The sequence below is a fragment of the Micropterus salmoides genome, unplaced genomic scaffold (assembly GCF_014851395.1).
Source record: "Micropterus salmoides isolate LMB-PRFRI ecotype aquatic unplaced genomic scaffold, ASM1485139v1 Ms_hic_scaffold_20, whole genome shotgun sequence".
Taxonomy (NCBI): domain Eukaryota; kingdom Metazoa; phylum Chordata; class Actinopteri; order Centrarchiformes; family Centrarchidae; genus Micropterus; species Micropterus salmoides.
Genome location: NW_024041151.1, coordinates 29580107 through 29601289, shown reverse-complemented (window position 1 = coordinate 29601289; position 21183 = coordinate 29580107). Strand labels below are relative to the sequence as shown.

The 21183-nt window shown below is 39.5% G+C and overlaps 1 protein-coding gene across 2 annotated transcripts in view; it reads left to right on the top strand.

Annotated features, from left to right (window-relative positions):
• Positions 1 to 9183: 9183 nt before the first annotated feature.
• The window catches only part of mbd2 (methyl-CpG binding domain protein 2), a 35308-nt gene continuing 23308 nt past the window's right edge, over positions 9184 to 21183 (top strand). The window contains exons 1-2 of one of the 2 annotated variants that reach the window (XM_038733210.1): positions 9184 to 9697; positions 17810 to 17969. In XM_038733210.1, the coding sequence (XP_038589138.1) occupies positions 9585 to 9697; positions 17810 to 17969 (273 nt within the window). In that variant the 5' untranslated portion in view covers positions 9184 to 9584. The remainder of the gene's footprint in view (positions 9698 to 17809; positions 17970 to 21183) is intronic. The other variant, XM_038733209.1, reaches the window with a different exon arrangement.

Sequence of the window (21183 nt, the reverse complement as noted above, 5' to 3'; positions counted from 1 at the left end):
TCCACTGTAGTGCAAACAAGATGGCCATCATTTCTGCATACACCAATAAATGATGGGTTAATATTTTAAACACCTTAATTTTTAATTCTGGAATGTAAAAAGCACAGCTTGATTTCCCGTTCTCTGGGTTTTTAGAACCATCCGTAAATAAATGTATGTAGTACCCATATTTCCCATGCAGCATGGTGTTCACATAAGCTTGCATATCTTAAATGTTTTTACTTGAACGAACCTGTTTCAGTAGAGAGATCAACTCGAGGCAATAACGGCTAGTACTCGTCACTTGCACACTTCCTTCTTCTTCTTCTTCTTCTTATGGATTTACGGCAGTTTAGACACTCCTGTGTATTAATGCCCTGCTAAGGAAGTCACTACAACGTTAACGTTATTCCTTCAAATTTATGTAACTCTGTATGATGTAAGAACTGCAATCAAGCGATGGTTCTCATTTTGACCCAATATAGATTTAACTGAAAATGATCAAACTCCCAAATCTGATAATGTTTTGTATAAAATGCTCCTTTCTATATTATATTTGTTACATTTCAGTAAAACATCTCAACTGTTTCAGAGTTCCCATACTCAACACCTGCTCATTAGGATGCTATCCTATAATGTATAAAGACTGATTCAACCAACAATGCGAGTCACAACCTACAGATTTTAAACTGAATCTCTTCTGGATCTATAACAATGCCTGGCTTTTTTTAAAACCTGAGATAGCAAAGAGTAATAATGTCTCCCCTTTATCTAATTTTCCTATAATGTTTGCCATTCCCTTTCAGTACCCTGTTTAATTTTTTCTCTTAGTTTCGCTCTTACCAATGATATATTTATACCTGGGCCTAAGTGTGCCTAAGGTCCAGTTGAGCTTGATACACCACAAAAACCTGCTCTCCCACTCTGTGGTTCCCTAGCACCATCTGTAAAAATTTTCAGATATGATCCAATACCACTGTTCAGATGTTGTTCCACTTCAGGCAACCTCATGTTTATTATTTTCTTGTAAAGAAGTGAAATCAATATCCAGTCCTTGAATTAACCAATAAGGAATAGTTGAATTGTGTAGTGTGCTGTGTTTTCTTGCTCCAGTCTCAGTTCTCTTGTCCACTGACTTATGCATTCAAAAAATTATCTGTTTCTAATCTTTCTGCAAGAATCCATCGCCCCTTGCATAAGGCACCTAGCTGGGAGTGCTAAATTAGATCCACTCAATTTTACCAAATACTGCAGTCTCAACCTAATGTGCCTTAAACATAAAGGCATTTCACTCGTTTCAATAAGCAGAGCAGGAATTGGAGAAATCTGAGATAGCAGTGAGCGCGGCACGCTGCCCTGCTGTCCTGTGATTGGCAAGTACTTGTCGACACTACTCATAGTGAAGATAATGGAACAATAGTACAAATACAAATGTTTTAATTTTTTATATCTACAGACGGAGTGCAACACATTTTAACCCTTTGTTTATGCGACATTTGCATCTCAGCAAATCATGTATTCACAACCATACCTTTTTTCAATGAATCTTACACTCAGTCTTGAACCATGTGTTCCCATTGAGGAAAACAAAGGCTTAGGAAACTTTTTAAAATAACAAAATGATTTAATGGCATTAAGTCACCAGGCCACACCATCATAGAAGAGATGACCCGAGGTAGGAAGAGAAGATCAACTGTATTAACTATATACAAATAACTCCAAAGCTAATGGGTTGAAGGGCACAGTGGTGAAGAGTCCATTATTTTGGGTTGCTGCAACACACCTCTACACCTTAAGACACTCTGTGAGTCTAAGACTTCACCCCTTTTGGGTTGCTGTAGTGATCTTCCTGTCCTCCCAGCAGTGAGTCGACGTCAACCCAAAAGCTTCACCTTTGGGCAAGCGACAGAGGTGGGCTGTGCGGCTGTGCTTTGCCCAGCACAGTTAGTGGCCCGCCGTAGAGCTTGTACTTGCTTTGAAGCCAGGCTGCTTACACCATAGGGGCCAAACATGTGCATCGCTGACTGCAACGAGGAGGGACTTCCCTTCAGCCTGTTGACGGCCTTAAAAAGCTAATTTCAGATTCAGATTCAGATTCATTTTATTAGCCATTTGCAGTATAAAACCACATTGGAATAGAATATGCAAGAAGCTCAAAGTGCAATGTCAACACATAAAAAACATAAGAAAACATAACATAAAACAGACAAGCAATTGCCACAAAAACTCAGTAATAAAACATTATTCAGTAAAATCCATCCATAAGATATAAAATGCTTAATTTAAGGTGCTTTATTTAAAGTGATCACAGCTTGGGGAAAAAAACTGTTGAAATGGCGATCGGTAGAACATTTGACAGAGCGATACCTTCTCCCTGAGGGAAGCATCTCAAAGAAGGACCCTGCAGGATGGCCTGAAGCATCATTAGCAAGTTTTAAAGCTCGATTCAAAAGTCTAGCTTTATATGTAACCTCCAGGAGCGGCAAAGTACAGCCAATGATCCTGCTGGCTGAGCGAACCACTTTGTTCAAAGCCTTCTTCTCTTTCAAGGTGAGATTACCAAACCATACAGTAATACAACTAGTTAGGACACTCTCAATTACACAATAGTAAAAGTTCAAAAGAATCTTAGTGTTTTGAGTGAACTCTCGAAGCCTACGTAAAAAGAAGAGGCGCTGTCTCGCTTTCTTAGCAATTTTAGTCGTGTTAGAGCTCCAGTTCAAATCATGCGAAAGGGTCACACCTAAAAATTCACATTTCTCAGTAATCTGCACATTGGAGTCATGGATAGTAATAGGCACATGATTCCTATTGTGACAAAAATCAATAACAAGTTCACATGTTTTCGAAGTGTTCAAAAGCAAGTTATTTTCCTTGCTCCATTGAACAACATTCTCCACCTCCTCGCGATAATGAGATTCATCGTTTGAACTAATCAGCCCAATGATAGTTGTGTCATCGGCATATTTGATTATCACATTATTAGCATTGGATGCTTCAAGGTCATGAGTATACAATGTGAACAATAGGGGGCTCAAGATACACCCCTGCGGTGAACCAATGCTAACATATAACTCATCTGAAATACAACCATTAATTTTGACCCTTTGTGGTCAACAAGTGAGGAAATTAAAAATCCATTTACAAATGGCATCATCGAGTCCAAGAGATTCCTAATGAGTTTATGGTCTCAATCACTAGTTTCAAGTCTTCGTCATTACAGCATGATGTTCATTTAATAAATTATGGCCCCATTTAGAGGAAAATAGATGCTAAAGCAGCTTACGCTTTAGGGTGTGACTACCTTGATATGACAAGCTACTACCACGGAGACCTGTCAGTCAGGATAGAGGCAAATCATGTCCAATGCACTGTGTACATTTACCAGCCGCGAACTTGTTTTGGATGATGTCTTTGTTTTCATCTAAGAACTCTGACCCTTTCATAAGTTAATTGTAACATTTTGGTCACCTAAAAATGTCTTGTTTAGTGGTTGGGTGTACTGAAAGACTTGAATTACGAATGCACCTTACTAACCAAGCCAGCTATAGCTCCTTGTCCAAATGCCAAATGCCAAACTCGATGCTTCCATACTGTATTCCACAAACCAATGGGTAACGTCACGGTAGCTACGTCAACTTCTTTTATACAGGTCTATAGTCCTAATTAAGGTGACCAGACATACCTAAAAATTTGAATAATCTAAAATCCTGTCCTGTTTGATATTGGTTAAAGCTAGTATAAATACTGAGTGTTGTGAAACATTCTTTTGGTCTTCCAGCTTTCCATTGGCTACAGCAGGGACTGCTGGATATCGTGATATTGTGTCAACAGCATTGTTATAGCCACAAAGTAACAGATGTGCACCCTTTTTATTTTTCACTGTAGATGAAGATAGTGGAAGTTGCATTCGTAAGGACAAGAGGAAGTGTAGCCGCTGAGAAGGAGAGATCTGACATAACCTTGACATTTGACTTTCACATGTTTTACTGTTCGTTGACACTGACCATGCCCACCCCCCAACTCCCTTGTCCTGAATTTCCCTTTGTCTCATCTGGTCACCCTGGGCCTGATGTAATGTTTATTGAAAGCGAAAACCCTTCCACTATAGCATGACTAAACATAAGAAATCTCCGACATCTAAAACTCTTCAGTTAAACATACCAGAGACTGCGAATAGCAAAATGTTGCTGCACCCATGGAAACTGCTAACTCCAATAAATGAGACAGAGTAGAGGAAATGGCAACAAAGCAAAAGATACGTTTGAGGCCACATCATTAGAAACCATACTGAATGCTATAGGACCTGACCTGACAAGAAGACTGGCTGTCCAAACAGGCCAAAAATTGAGCAGGTACGGAATGAAGGCAAGGCAGCGGGTTTTAGGTGACCACTGTTTCATCAACGGTAAATGCATCATGGAAATGTCTGCAGGCTTAATTAAACTTGAAGTCAATGCACACAGTAGAAATATTCTAATTAGGGCACTCCTAAAAACGTTTCTACTAACAAGTTACAGTGTTCCTTATGCATTCTGTGTTCCGGCTGAAATCTGATATGTCTTCCTCTTCTTTTAAGAAAAGGGGAATCAAGAAACTCCTTCAAGAAACACACTCTGATGTGGACTGAACAATGGGGTGACAAAATCCTTTTTAGCCATGGCACAAAGGCATTTAATGACAGACACTGGGTAGCATGTGTTCTTGAGAATCATAGCGTTCTTATTATTTTGGTTAATGTTTATGCATATAACAATGATCATAAAAACAGGAATCTGTTGCATCAAGTGACAACAGCTATTAAAGAACTAAACACAAACTTTCCTACTGATTATATACTAGCTGGGGGTGATTTCAATTTGACCCCTGATGAGTAGATGGATAGATGACCATCTAGACATTTGCTAGAACATAAGAATAAAAGTTTTCTTTACTTGATTTTAAGCCTAATGTAGAATTGATTACTGGTAAATATCACACTCAATTTTAATGCATGCCACAGACACCAATGTTTCAAATAGTCACTTGAGTAATAATAGAATAGTTGATTTGAAACTAACAGAACATAATAAAACTAATAAATCCAAAGATTATAGGAAATTTAATGCTTACTAACAAATAAGGAATACTGTAATAACATAAAAATAACTGTGGTTATTAAAAAATAATTATAGATTGGTTACAGAAATGTGAAAAAATGCAACCGGGGATGGGTCACGGGGTAGCAGCTCCAGCAGGGGACCCCTAACCTCCCTTTCCCGAGTCACATTAACCAACTGTGGTCTCAAACTAATTTCTAGTTAACAATATCATTATTTGAATTAAATACTACACGTAACTAAATCCCCCCATCGTGGGATGCACTTAAAAATTAAATATCTATGGAAAACAAATCTATAAGAAAATTAAAAAATGCCCCATGCCAGAAAATTCTGTTTTATTTTGGAATATTGTCTGATTTAGCTCCTTGTCCAGTTGTCAAAGGTAACATCAGCTATTTGTGTTACTATTTCATATAAAAAATTGTTTGGTTTGAACTATAATGAGTTTGTCATTGTACTTTGTACTTCTTTTTTTTATAAATCAAGATGATTAAAAAAAAAATCACTGCTCAATCCGTTGCACATGCACATACTTCTTACACCATTTGTACCACACGTGTGATCACTGCAGCCAGTGAGTTTTTTTAAAAACCTTTATTAACGTAAGATTATACAAATACACTACAATCCAAATAACAGTACAGGGATTAGCATAAAGACTGAAATTGAAAGTCTCAGCTGCTCAATATGTTCTTGTTTCCACAAGCTAAAAGTTGCAAGGGAAGGTAATTCAAATATACAATTGACGTGAAAAATATAAATAATGCAAATTCCTGCCATTAATACTAAATAAATGTCATGCTGCCACCCTGTCATGAAGGTCTGGAAACATTTTTAAACTTCAGTCTTCATTAGTATAAATAAGGACGAATGGGTGAGCATGTTTCCACACCAGTAACAGGAGGCTTCAAATTAGCAGTATTAGCTAGCAGTACTAACAGTTAACAGTCCCATTGTATGTTGTCATAGTAAGGTCTCAAGGTTGGCAAGTATGGTCTTCAGGCCGGTCTCTAGTTTGGCATTTTGCCCGTAGCAATCTTGGACCATATTTGGATAAGAGGGTGGAGCTTGTGCTACACCTGACAGATTGCCGTGGTAGCGACTTGGCTTGGAAGCCGACTCCTTAGAGTACCAACCGCTGATCAAGACATTTATAAGTGACCAAAATTTTACAATTAACTTTCATGAAGTTAAAACATACAGTGAAAGGGTCAGGTTCATGGCTGGTTACACGTACACAGTACAGTGGATACGATTAGACTCCATCCTGAGTTTATTTTACTCTAATTTACAAAATGAACATCGTGCTGTATTGAAGAAGACTAATTATTTTGCAACCTGTCCTGCAACCTAAACAACAAAATAGGTTATTTTTCTATGCCTCCCCAAACGACACATATGAGTATTCCCCGTACCAGTTCAACGACAGGCAGCCAGTGGTCATATAATGCTAATTTTCAGGTTCATAATCTTATCTAGGGGTTTAGCAGAACAGGTTTATATGGTTTCAGTTTCAAAAAATACCATATTATTGTCATAATGCACATTACTACAGCTCCTCTTTTCACCCTGTATGTTGAAGGCTCTGTTTCAGCTACAGAGTGAGGCATTTCACTTCTATATGATCTTTGTTGGGAGTACAGACACAAAGTAGGGCGGGTCCTGACAAGCAAGTTAGTGTGATCCAAAATAAAGCCCTCATTGCTCCAGAGGCGTGTGACCTCTGACATATATAGCAATTATAAGTTGCTTCTATAAAAGCATCAGCTAAATGAATAAATGTAAATGTAACACGGGCAGAACAACCCGAACCAGCAAGACGTTTCAGAGTGGTAAGGTATTAATTTGGAACATATGTGTCTTTGTTACATAAACTTTTAACTGTGCATTCTCTACAGTAACAACTTTATGTCCATGAACTACCTGGAGAATATGAAACTTTAATTTCATATTTAGCCAAGAAATACAAAGGTAGGTATAGTTAATTACAATGTTGTGTAGCAAACATTAATAGTAGCACACACCTGATGTTCTAAGCGATTGAAGTCATGCATAAGTTGTTTTTATTTTTTTTTTAAAGTGGATAAGATTTTAACTTGGCGAGCATTATGACAGAGATTTCAGGTTTTGGAAGCGAAGGCTGCTACAGTCCAGCTGTTTTCAGGCAGTTCAGGAGCAGTGTATTCTGTGGGAGTGGACTTTGAGCTTTTTCACTTTGCAAACCTATCACATGCACAGAAAGAACACAATAAAGGAAAGGGAAAAAGCCAAAAAGCAGATCACATGACATAAACACTGGTTAACATTGTGAAATTGTCGTAGTTAGGTTAGGTTTTGGAAAACATTCTGGTTTGGGTTAAAGCAAGTACGTTGAAAATATCAAAAGTAAATCACATGACAGAAGTGAGTAATGCTTTTTAAATAATAATATATCAAAATAACTCAACATTTACTTAGTTTCAAATGTCCTGCGGTGCAATTTGGACACATCCCGTTCAGAATAAACTTTGAATAAACTACAGTACAGTGCGAGTCCCTCCGCTCTGCAACAGCGAGGGTGGGGTAGGTTCGCGGGCTTGGGGCTTTTAGGATCTGATGTGGTAGTGAAATGTTGAATAGGAGTTATTGTCATGACGCAGGTTTGATATAAATTAGCAACTAATGTGTTGAAACTGAGTTGTAAGAGTTTTATGAAGTTCTAAGGAAGCGCAGAATATCTACACATCAGCCCTTGTGAACAGGCATTGCACTAGTGTATGTAAAAATGACCAACTACAAGTATCAGATTTGTCACGTAACTCAGTTTTATTATTACAGTTGAATTTAGTAATGTCTTTAGGCATAGTTGTTAGAGAATGTTCAGTTTTGTTATAAACAAACTTCTCTGTCCCTCCAAAACACAGACGAGGAGGGGCAGTGACAACGTAAATGACTCAGGGCCACAAAAGTGCATTTAATGTCTACGTCAGTACATTTGGACAGGCGGTGGTGAAACAACAACATTCTGAAAATGGACACATCAGTTTTTTTTCCCGTGAATGGCGTCGCTTTAAATGTTGAAACGACAAGGAATTATGGGACAGAATTATCTCCTTTAGTTTCTTAAAGGATGGTCCAGTATGCTAGGAGATAAGAAAGGAAGCACTGCAGCACCTTATCTTAGCTTTGAGAGATTTCGTCCAGTTGTAATAATGGCTGCCACTTAGATAGTTCAGTGACATTTCACTCAGTTGAGAACCTTCCTAAGCAAAAAGATGTATTGGACTGCAATCAACGATTCCAACCTTCTGAAATGATGAGCACTTCTGCTATCCAAGGTCCCTTCTCCCAGTGTTCACGGCTGCTGCAGGCCCCTTTAACCCAGAGCCCGTGACGTCAATGGTGGATTGAAATAGAGAGGTGTGAGGAAAGAAAGTAGCGAGTGATCACTCTGCCACAAAATCCAGGCACCAGGAAGATCACAGACACAGAGAGCAGCCTCACAATGAAAAGCAACAAAACATACAGCCTACTCTACATGTTCCATATTACCAAACTGGTTTGCAACCTTTTGAAAAGTCAAGGTTGCTTTAGTGTATTAATTATTTAGATTTTCCATAAATAAAAACACAAGTATCCCATATTATCTAGAAGTTAATATATCCAGACATTTCAATTAATTCATTAGCCTAATTCAATAATTAAATCAATTTTAAGTAATTTTTATTTTATATTTATAAAATCCTAGTAAATCAAAAGTATTTTTGAAAACAAGAACAAACTATTATATTGTTCTTAAAAATGAATTACAAGTAAAGTAATTGTTGTGCTCTGTTTAGCCTGTTTAATGGGCAGATTTAAATCCCAGCTAAGACATGTCCCAAAGGCCAGTTATTTAATGAAGGTGTTTTTTCGACATTAACAAGATACTTATCCGGTTGGCTCAAGAATATTTAACTTGGTATTATAAAAAATGTAGCCTACTATGTTATCCCAACATAACAACATAGACCTACTTAATGTATGAGCTGGAGGGTAGCCTAAGTTTTATTTAGACCACCACTAGTGATTCATCTTTATTAATAGACGATCTCTGAGAGCGAGAGAAAGAGAGAGGGTGTGTGTGCGCGCGCGCGGCGTGTGTGTGCGTGTGTGTATGTGATATCGCAGACGTCACAGACTACCGTTGGTCCAGTTCAGTTAGATGAGCCGTTGGTTCTCTCAGGAGGTAAACTGAACTAAATCCGGACAGTTTAACCCGGGACCCGGGACCAGTTCACAGTCTGAACCGGGAGACCTTTTATTTTTTACTTAGGCCTAACCCGAAGTAAGCACCCTAAACAGCCGGGGCGGAGAGAGGGAGAGCCGCCGTTAACGTAACGTCTGTGACGTCGGCCCGCCCGGGCAGCCGCTCCGCTGGGTTTCCTAACTTACCTCGCCGTTTGACAAGGGGGGTCCTCATCGGCTGTCACTGACTGAACGATTGATCCGATCGGAGCCTAACTGTGGGAAGATAAGAGTGTGATGATGGAGAGGAAGAGGACGGACTGTCCCGCTCTGCCGCCCGGCTGGAAGAAAGAAGAAGTGATCAGGAAGTCCGGACTGAGCGCTGGAAAGAGCGACGTCTACTACTACAGGTACTGATCAGTCCGGTCCCACACTAAACCGGTGATCGATTAGTCAACCTGTGGCTGTTGGTCCCAACTCTGACCGGCATCATCAGTTGTGCTGATAAAAGCTGATCAGACAGTGTGGCTCAGTTAGTGTCAGAGAAGTTACAAAGTAGCGTTCACTCTAATGTCTGTGTAACGTTAGGTGTGTCTGTGGCGCTCACCACGGGCGCCGTTTGTCTTTTTATAACAGCCCTAGAATATTTTAATAATGTCCCATACATATCGAAATAATGTTCCTGCAGCGGTTTGACAGTGGCTCTGTGGTTGTCATCCAGCTGTTTCTTCAGGGTGGTAGACAGGATTTAAAGGACTCAGGTCAAGACCTCCCCGCTCCTGTTATACTGTCTGTAAATTTCATTCCATCAGAAATCATTTATTTCTTCATTGGCCTACGCTGAGATAGAAGAGTGGCTGATGGTGTGCCGCTTGTTTCACCTTGTTTTAGCTTCACTCACATACCTGCCACTTTTCATTAGCATATGGGCCTAGTGATGATATGCCTTTCTTGTTTTAGTGTCATATGTTGTACATATGCCCCCTTAACTATTTGTATGCCTCATAAAAATGGCATGCCACTTATGTTCCACGGACAAGTTTTCATCAGCAGGTATTGTTTAACACTGGTAGCTTATAAAGTAGTACCAGAACGTAAGCACTCAGTAAGCAGATGTCACAGGTTTGATAAGCAGATGCTTTTCTGGTGGCAAAGTTAGTGTGGGTTTCTGTAGCTACATATTAGTGCTGTACAGCTAGGATAGCAAGTGCAGCCTTAGCCAAGTTAAACCATGAAACTATCATATCATATCTAGCATAAAAAATACAACCCCTTTTATTACAGGTATTATAATAGATACATAGCCTTGAAGACAGGGACTGTAGATGTACTAAATGATTCCATGGATGCTCAGTCAAATCAACAAATTGGCGATTGCAGTGATTGTATTTACTTTAAAGCTGTCAGTCCTGGTTGAATTGGCAACATACGTGACTAAGAGCTGTTTAAAATTTCAGCATACCTTCCTTGAGCAATTACTTTGTGAGAAGTACGACAGGAGAGCACCTGGCGTACCTGTTTACAGTCTGTCAAACTAGCTCATGTTTTAAAAGAAGTACGTCAATAACTGCCAACTGATGAAAACTACTGTACAGAGAGGTCATTACAGAATATTAATGCATTGAATGGTTATCACAAATTCATGTAAATTTAAAACATCATAATGTTAATACAGCTAAAGTATTAGGTAATTAATACATTTTGGTTCTTTTTTTGTGATAACATTTGCATTATTAGTGTGTTCCTTTGTTATTATTATTTTTTGAATAAATATAATTATGTACACTCAGTTGCCAGTTTATAAGATAGCCCAGCTAACACTAATGCAGTCTAATGCTATAAATCCTAATTTTTTTAGAGACATGTTAATTCAGCTGTATGGTCATTTTGGAGGATGTTGAATTGCATTGTGCTATGTAGACCGGCGTTTCTATTATTTTGTCCACCCCATTAAATATAATATATGAATATTGTAAGATAACATTCTGCAATCTAAGCAGTCATAAAGTTAACTTGGCATTCTGCACTAATGTAGGCCTATACTTAAAAAGAAAGAGATTATGGACTCAAAGCCTGGACTCTGGAGATCTTGGCCTCAGCTGATTCTGACATTTTTCAATGCATCTCTCACAAGTCCCCCAACTCTATGGAGGTGCAGTACTTATTCACTGGAGCACTCCTTTAATTAAAGAAAAACAATGTGTAAGTTGCAGTGTCAGTTCTGTTTCAGTCTTCCTGCACATTAAATTACTTTACATTTTGTCAAAACGAAACTTTCATTCAGATCGTAGAGGAAGAAGAGCTAGGCAGCAAGGTCTCAGCTGTCTGGCTGTTTCTCTGCCTCAGTAACCATCACATTTCAGTTCCTGATTCCTGATTTTGTATCTTCACTAGCTACTGCTGCGCTAGATGGCAGAGGAAATGATGTCACTCCCAGTGCAGGTCTGTGGTGGGGCTGTGACCCCGCAGAGCCGTCGGATGTCTTCAGAGGCCGCGTTCACTTCCTGTTGATCAGCGGCGGAGGCACGGCTCGATTAGATTAGCAGCTCAGAGTCAGAAACATCTGAGCCCTGTCACGTCCTGAACCTTTAACATGAAGGTGATCAGCACTTCAGAGCTGAGGCTTTACTTTCAGTTTGCTTTGTAATGTGACTCATCAGTTCCAGTAAGGAGACCAGTCAGCGGGCCGACTTACTGGAAGAGCAGCAACAACCTGCTGGGGCCTTATTTTCAGTTCTGATTCACAGGACATTCAGAATATTTTCAGGAACAGTGCAGCCAAAAGAACATGGAGTCCGTGTGAATATTTCCCTCAGTGTAAGCATCAAATGGCTTCCATGAAGAGTTGGATTGTGATGAAACACATAAATGAATCTGTCAGACAAACACACACACATGCACACAACCTCTGATCTTTGCTTTGTAGCAGCTGTCCTACATGTCAAACACAGCTGAATGACTGTGTGTGTGCGTGTGTGTGTGTCTGTGTGAGGACCAGCTACTCTTTTAGACCTTTAGAGGACATTGGTCCATCTGGTCCTCACTTCCTCAGAGGCCTGTTTGAGGCTTACAGCTTGGTTTTAGGGTTCCGGTTAGAATTAGGCCTAGGTTAAGGTTTGGGGCTAGGGGATTTATTATGTCAATGAGGGCCCTCATAAGTACTGAAGTGCAAACGTGTATGTGTGTTAGTGCGGAGCAGTGAATGAGGAAGTGTTTGACAGTTGCTGCTGTTGTCAGATGTGATGTCATAGCTGACTGATCTCAAGAAGAGTACAAAGTAAATTTGAACTTGAATCCTTGGGAGTCTGTGCAGGTGGCCTGGGCACTGTTCAGAGCCAAGAAATTGTCTGGCACATAATTGTTTTTGCACAGATGCAATGTACTGTGTTTATTAGTGAGCTTTAGAGGTTCTAGTAGAAGTGTATTTCCCAAAATGTTGAACTATCCCTTTAACTTGTGTTCAAAGCAAGAGATGTCCTGAGCCAATCAAAGTCAAAAAAAGAAAAAACAGAAATAAAAATAAAAATAAAGAAGACCAAATGCAGATCCTTTCTTTACTGTAGTGGTTCTCAACCTTTTTGGGGTCAGCGCCCCCTATCCATTATCCAGGTCCCTTACTACCCCATCAAATAAGATGTAGGGTAATTGCCCTGAATATTAATGATGATTGTTATTATTGTTGTTGTTAATATTATCATCAAAAAAGCACAGCATTGAATGAAAAACAGATTTGTTAGTTTCCCAGGGAATAAAAAAGCTATGTGAATATAAATTGTATTTACAGGTAAAAAAATGCAACAATTTGACATTTGACTTAAACTAGTTAACAGAAGCCAGTCAGAACTGCTAGCTATTTAACATTCAAATATTCAAATTGTAATTAAACAACAGCCAATCAAAAATGCCAAACAATAGTCATTATTGTTATTATTGTAAGTCATAAGACTTAATTTCCTGAATTCTGGTGAAAATTTGTAATGTTTTTATTTTCATAAATTTGGGCGGCAGGTGACAATTCAAAATATAAAGATAAATAAGTAATAAGTAAAGTAAAGTAAGTAAAGTAATAAACTTTAGTAGCTCCTGTATTTCTCTTCATGTTCAAAACTTTCTGCACACAGAAAAAAGCAGTTGGCCAATATTACGAGACTAATGTCACATACAAAACTAACTGTAAACACAAATCCACACGTGAGCTAAAGCACCTCCGAAAAAGTGCAGCTCACTATCACAAAGCGAGCAAGGTGGCGCCTCAGTTTTAACGTTACATTTTTATATTTAAACATTCTACTAGTTATGTTACCGCTCATTCACATACTGGCTGCAACTCACTCCACTTGATTACTATCACGGCACATCTGGTGCTGGATGCTAAGTTGCTTTCAGGGGAGGTCCGACAGTGGAATATCCTTCTTGTAAATGTGTAACCACTGCGATAACAAGGCGTTCATGATGTATCCCTCAGGAAAAAAATGAGCACTTTTAAGAGAAATACATTTTTTCACAGTTAATACCAAGAAAGAGAGCATCCATTTTCCTAAGTTTACACAGCAATCGCATGTGGGAGAAATTTTATAGGTGATCGTCAGCACGGAGCTGTGCCACAAGAACCTGACAGAAACACAGATGAGAAGAAGAGTTAGGAAACACACCGTCCCGCCCAGTTGCAGTGCCATAAACTGGCAGGTTTTAATGTTGCAGATAACATTTTTTGGCAGGTAGTTGAAATTTTAAATACGTATTGTTGTGAATCTTTTGTGTAAACATGCCTTAAAACAAACGCCTTCCAAGGGCACCTCAACACCCCCCTTTCCAAAATACTGCTTCCAGCGCCCCCCGTCGTCCACTGAACGCCCCCTGGAGGGCAGTACCTCCCCCTTTGAGAAACACTGGTTTACTGTTAAAATGCATTCAATGACCACATCTTTAAGATTTCCTGGGGAAATGATTCTTTACTTTAATTTTGTGCACTTGGAATTACTCTGCAGAAACGGCAAAGACTACAAAGTCTAAATAAAAAATAATATAAATAAAAGATAGTTTTATAAAGTGCTACATACTGTTTCCTTCCTTTCCTGTCACTTTTATGGTCATTATATTAGTGACCAAGTGCCGACAAATGTTGTCAGAGTTCTGGTAGTCGAGTTGATCCTGAGATGTGTATCAAGTGTTTTGGTTGCATCACTGCATTTGGGATGTGAGATGAACTGTCATGCTGAAGTATTTGTCACTAATGAGAACTGTGTGAGTTAGGTTTGGACCAAAAGCATCAGCCCAGAAACTTCTGAAATCATATCTTATCTCTGTTTAGGATGACATTTAGGTGATGATGAATGATTTTTGGTATTACAGAAACATGTTTCTTGACTGCATTTAGGAAAATGTCCAAACTTCAGATCCATCCTAACTAAAGAATTTCCAAAGTTTGGATGACATAGACCTTGTCCTATAGTGGTGCAACAGATCACAAAACACACAGTTCGGATCATACTGTGGTTTTGAGTCACAGATCAGATTATTTTTTGGAACAGCAAAAAAAAAAAAGGTTAGGGTTAATTACTTTAATAATCTGATGTAGCTGTCTCTCTGTCTGTAGTCATGACTCTGTAGTCTTGCGTAATGTCCCGCCCACAGAACTATCTGAGCCTATAAACACTGAAGGCTGCTGTGCCATACACGGGCAAAGAGGCACGAGCTGCTCCAGTGACCCAGTAGAGCTGGTTGTTGAGGGGAAGGTAGCAGATATTACTGAAGCTGCAATAAACATCACAATCTTATCAATCAAGTCACAGCCTACAGGGTTTCAGAGTGACGGCTTTCACGGCTCTTCAGAATGAAACTGAGCATGCAGCTGTCTTAAAAAAGTAACAGTGGCAGTAAAACACTTTTTCACACAAAGCTCGTTAAACCTTATGGATGAACATTATGAACAAAGAAATATTACAAATGAAAGGACACTCAAACCATATGACGCTTTAAAGTTCCCGGACCATGTATTCATGGATATATGTCCACTGCCATGACCATTCATTTTAAATTTGATCAACATGCTACGTCCATTCAAATCTTTATCCTGGGCCAATAATTTGGAAGAAAGCTTCCCAAAATAGTTGGGTTTCCTCTTTCCGATATTAAGGCAATTTTAACTAACTCACTATCAGAGCTAAGATGACATAAAAACTGTCTCTAGAATCTGCACCATTCCCATTCATTGATTTATTTGTGGCGATACAACGCGCCACAATATCAACGCTGACCGCCACATACTATATGCTATTTAACATGAGTTAAATCAGAATTCATTGTGGAGCTGAGCGCAGCACATATATCCGCTCAGTACCACCGCTTGCTCGTGTTCTCTCTCTCTCTCTCCCTCAAACATATTGTAACGGAGCCGTGTGTTTATAGAAAAACTAAAGCATTCAAGTTAACTCTGAGTTAGTCTGTTTTCTTAACACCACGCTGTCAATGTCAGAGACGGATATTAGAATACAGATGGGTTGTCGAGGTTGACACACTGTATATAGCTGCTATCGATTGCACCCTCCTTCTCCCCGTCACAGTGTCACAGTTACACGGTAATTCTGTGGGAAACACTGTACGGTGCATTTACAGATGTTTCTGGAGGTTTCTCTTAAAGTTAATAAGCCTGTTTCTTCCATACATTTCACTGACTTGCTGCAACGTAACACCGCCCCAGGCGATCAGATCGCCAGTCTGTGATCTCAAGTAGCCATGAACAGACGATATGAAAATAGAGATCGCCCAACCCTAGCTAGGATAGACACCAAGTCTTTCCATCAAAAATTAAGTCTATCACATAACCGTCATTGTTACATTACATTTAGCTGACGCTTTTATCCAAAGCGACTTACAATTGCTATACATGTCAGAGTTCGCATGCCTCTTGAGCAACTAGGGGTTAAGTGTCTTGCTCAGGGACACAATGGTGGATGTCACAGTGGGAATTGAACCCAGGTCTTCCACACCAAAGACAAGCATCTTATCTATGCGCTGCCACCACCACCCCGCCGTTATGAATGACAGTGAATAAAATGGTGTAGCGGTGGAATAACTGTATTTGTATGTAAAGAAAATAATTTTACTATAATAAACCCACACTCTACTCCATACACTGGAGACAGACTCATTTTTCAAGTGTCTAATAGGCTAATGTGTAGAAAAGTTGCAATGTTTACAATTGCATTTCCTAAGGGTGGCGCCAATGTTAATGAAAAAAGTGCATGAACGTTCACTGGTTTTCATCAGTCATGACTGGACTGAACATAGTCTAAATGTGTTTATCATATGCATATGTTTAATAAGTGGGATGCATGGCATTTAATGTTAGGCTTACAGTTTATGATAGTCACCTTATAATACCTCCGGGGCATGGTGGATTTCTTAAGGATAGCCAATGACCTCATATGTTTCTACTTCTTTTCTGGCTTACGTCCTCCCTGTCCACTCTTTGTGGATTTATCTTCCTTACTCCTCTTAAGGGGTAACTTTGAAATTTTCAACCATGACAATTTCCCCCCATATTTTTGTGTGGGAAAATAAGGTCCAGAAACAGTCGCTATTCAGCTCTCGTCAAAGTCACCAGATTCCATTTACAAAACGAGTAATTGTACCTCCCTGGTCTCCCCCTGCCTCAATCATTTAGTTTGTGTTATTGTGTGACCTTGGTGTTTTTAACCCTTCAAAACACGAAAGTCACATAGTAACACAATCAAACAAAAGGTTTGTTTGTAACAAAAAGTCATGCAATAACACACACAAACTAACCAACTGAGGCAGAGGCAGCTCCTGTGATCTGCGAGTACAATTGCTATTTTTACCAATGGAGTCTGGTGGCTTTGACGAGAGAGATACAGTGATTGTTTACTCTTTAAGAAAAGGCTATCTCTGTAGGGACCCTTTCCACAATCTACACTTGTAATAACAATGTGAGCCTGTCAGTGGCATAAACAAGCACTTGGCTATAGTTGGGGCCGTAATTTCCTGACTCAATACTGGACCATTTTTAAAAAAACATTGTGCCAATTAGTCACATATAACATGGAAAATTATGGTCTCGGTTGAAAAATACAGATGTTACAGCTCCGGAAAAAAACAGCATGGCGAAATCCAAAAGTTTCGGGCTCAGCGTGTATAGACTCGTGGAGATAGATGGGCTCAAATTTTTCAATTGATGTGCACAAATTATTTGCGTTAGGTCTGAAAAGGCCTTAACTATCACTATAATTCCTTTGGTATCCAGGTGTTTAGTTTAGTTAAGACATTTAGTTTTCTACTGTTCAATTTGGACTGTGTGAAACATGAATAGGAATCTCCACTAAATAATATTACAACCAAAGTCAAATTCTCTAATTCTGTCTCAAATTCAAGATATCATCACTTTTCTGAGTAGTCACAATGCCAATTAAGATAACTTTGAATCCTGACATCTGTAAATTATCTTTTTTTAGATATACACAATTAAGACTTTGATCACTCTCTTCCTTGTTACCTTTTTTCAGTCCTACAGGCAAGAAGTTCAGGAGTAAGCCTCAGTTGTCCCGTTACCTTGGAAACACAGTGGACCTGGGATGTTTCGACTTTCGGACGGGGAAGATGATGCCTGGAAAACTGCAGAAAAACAAACAGAGACTCCGACACGACATGCTCAGCTTGGCCAAGGTAACGCTGATGGATCACACCTGTGGGGGAGGGCTGCGATTGTGATTTGGCTGTTTGTGTGTTATCAGATTATCAGATTAACACAGCTCTTCCTGTAACAGGTCGAGAGTTCAGCAGATCAGTCGACAAACACTCATTTACCGGAGAGTGTGTCGGTGAAGCCCCGCCCACTGCTGAATTTTTTGTCCATCGTCTTCTGCTTTCATCATTCTTGAGTCCAATCTCATAACATTTTTCTTGTGAGTGCTTTGACTCCGCCCTGTTTAATTCTCGTGAGAGTTTTGACTCTGACTTGTCTCAGTCTTGTGGGTATTCTGACTCAAGCTTGATTTATACTCCTGTGTAGGGTCTACGTGCATAGCTACGGCGTAGGCTATACACGTAGCCAGGCATTTATACTTGTGCGTCGGTGGTGTAGCCTTCTCTACACCGTCGATTCGACGCAGGAGTATAAATTGCACTTCAGACGTCTGTGTTCCATGGGTGTTTTGACCCATACTTTTCTCGCTGTTCTGGGTATTTTGACAGGGACTTTTTTTTAGTACTCAGTGTTTTGACTTTGACTTGTCTTAAAGTCATCAACATTTGACTCTGACTTGTTCTGTAGGTGTATTAACTCTGACTTGTTCTGTAGGTGTATTAACTCTGACTTGTTCTGTAGGTGTATTAACTCTGACTTGTTCTGTAGGTGTATTAACTCTGACTTGTCCCTGTGTTGTAGGGTGTTTTGACTCAGACTTATCTTTGTCTTGTAGGAGTTTTGCCTTGGTCTCATTTCAGCTAAGACTTGGCCAGGTCTCATGTTTTTTTTTAAACTCAGACTTGTCTTGGCCTCATTATGAACATGATTTAAGTGGTCCTGACTACAGCCCTGGTAAATCGTGTGTTTGTTCTGTAAATTTGTCCACAGTTCTCTAATCACCATTTTCAGCTGCATTTTCCCCGACATCTCTGAACAAACCCTGTTATGAGCTGACTGGACTCGTTTACATGTTCTGGAATCCATCTAATTAAATTTGAATGATCATCCAACCTGGGTCAGCTGGAACACACACTCTCCTTACACACACACACAGGACCAAATCTCACTCAGAGAGGATAAATACTAAAGTAATACTAACAAATCCCAAAAGCATCAGTACTCTTGCTTGGGTTATTAGCAATTTAAAATATCTTGAGCTCTAGAACTGTGGTTAAACTGATCCGAACTACGATGGAGGTGTCGACCATCCCAGATTTGACAGACTCCTAACAGCCAATAAGAAACCAGGATTTTCATCGGCGGTGGTTTAAGCTATGCTAACAGACAGACCAGTGTTTCTACAATAATAAGCTCCACCCACACAGATCAGACTGCTGTGTGTGTGTGTGTGTGTGTGTGTGTGTGTGTGTGTGTGTGTGTGTAAGAGAGAGACAGAGGGAGAGGTCAAGGGTGTGTGCTCGCATGCCTCTGCTCACGTACGCATGTCTGTGTGTGTTGTTTTGTGTTTGTGCTGCATTTTATGAACTTTGGTAACCTGTGAAAGGAGCTATCAGTGCTGATATTTAGGAGAGCCCCAGATTGTCCTGCTTAACAATAATATATATGGACTTCTTTTTTGGCCCGCAGAATTGTTTGTAAATGTTTACCGTGCAAACAGCTTATTGAATGTCATTATGAGATTCTAAGCAAGTGTTGGAAAAGTAGTAGTTTTGCCGCTACAGCCTTACTCAGTTGGGTATGACAATGAGGTGGTTAATGTTAGCAAATGTCAATGATGAGGACCCTAAGATACGGCTGAAAGCTCAGAAAAGCTAGTAAGTGGCCCTTGAGTTGGAGTTAAGATTAGTTTGCCACACACACTGATCCCAAGGCCAAGAAGGAACTTCCAAGCTCCAACGTTGGTCACTGACTTGATGACTTCATGTGTGATTACTCATGTCAAAGATTTTAACACACAAGTTAAACAAGTAAGTAAACACCTCACCAGGAACCTGTGCTACAACGGTGCTTCACTTTTTACCGGTGCACATCAACTACGGGTGCATTTGCTGAACGGCTAACCTGCTCCGGAGCAGGTTATGTTCAAGATAAGAGCTCAACAAGATCAACACAATTAAAGCACCACCTACTGACCAATCAGCTCTCTTGGACAAAGGTGGAACCATTATGTCCCACACACTGTTTTAAAGGGTGCTTTTACGTTTACAGTGGGTGACGGAGATACTTTTATACCGATATCATCCTACAACAGAGACTGATAAAAATAATCTGTTTATTATAACTTTAGGTTGCACTTGTCTCATTTTATAGAGACTGGTAATGTCGGGCCCCACCATTTGCTCTTAGGGTGCAGGTAAGGAGGTAAGTTGTCAGTATAGGCTAACTGTTGAGATACAGTGTTTAACCATTATTTGAGCACTTTCTATGAGTTTTTTTTCTTTTTGTTGCTTTATGAAGTCATTGTTATAACAATGTTTGGAACAGGACTAATCACCTAATCTCACTAATTGCATTAAATAAATTTATCTGATTTTTTGAAGAAGTTCTTGAAAGCGAGTTTGAACGACCACTTTCACACATTCAGTGCGGGCCCCTTTAAATGAAGCAGCTGTGTTGCTTTTAGTCTGGATGTGTTTAACGTCTTCGTATCTGATATTACAGTCTGCTCTTCGTTTGTAAAATATGCCGCTCTGCTGCCAGTACACTTGTCCATGTTTGCAGCTGAGTGTGGTGACAAGGAGATGTCACACTTCTGCTTAAAGCTTAAAGTGTTATCTTCTCACAGAATTCTGTCCTCCTTGGACTGGACTGGTTTGAATACTGCTTTAAAAGAAATAAGAAGTGTGAGATGAAAAAGATTGATTTCAATACGCCCTTTTCACAGCAGACATTGTGACTTACTTATTATAGTGTGACAGTACAGTTCTTACTAATAACATTTACAATGTTTCGGTTCTATCTAAGTGTGACAATGAACCCACATGAATAAAACCAAGGCCCTGAAACTGAAACAGCTAAATAGACATTCATTTGATTATTTACAACTCTGCATTTCATACCGTCACTATTGTAAAAAAAGGAACATCTCACGTCTGTGTGAGTACTGAGCTGGAGTTAGGATGTGGTTAGCCTAGCTTAGCAAAAAGACAGAAAGTAGGCTGAACAGCTAGCCTGACTGTGTCCAAAGGTTAAAAATACTTACTACCAACCCCTCTTAAGCACACTAATTAA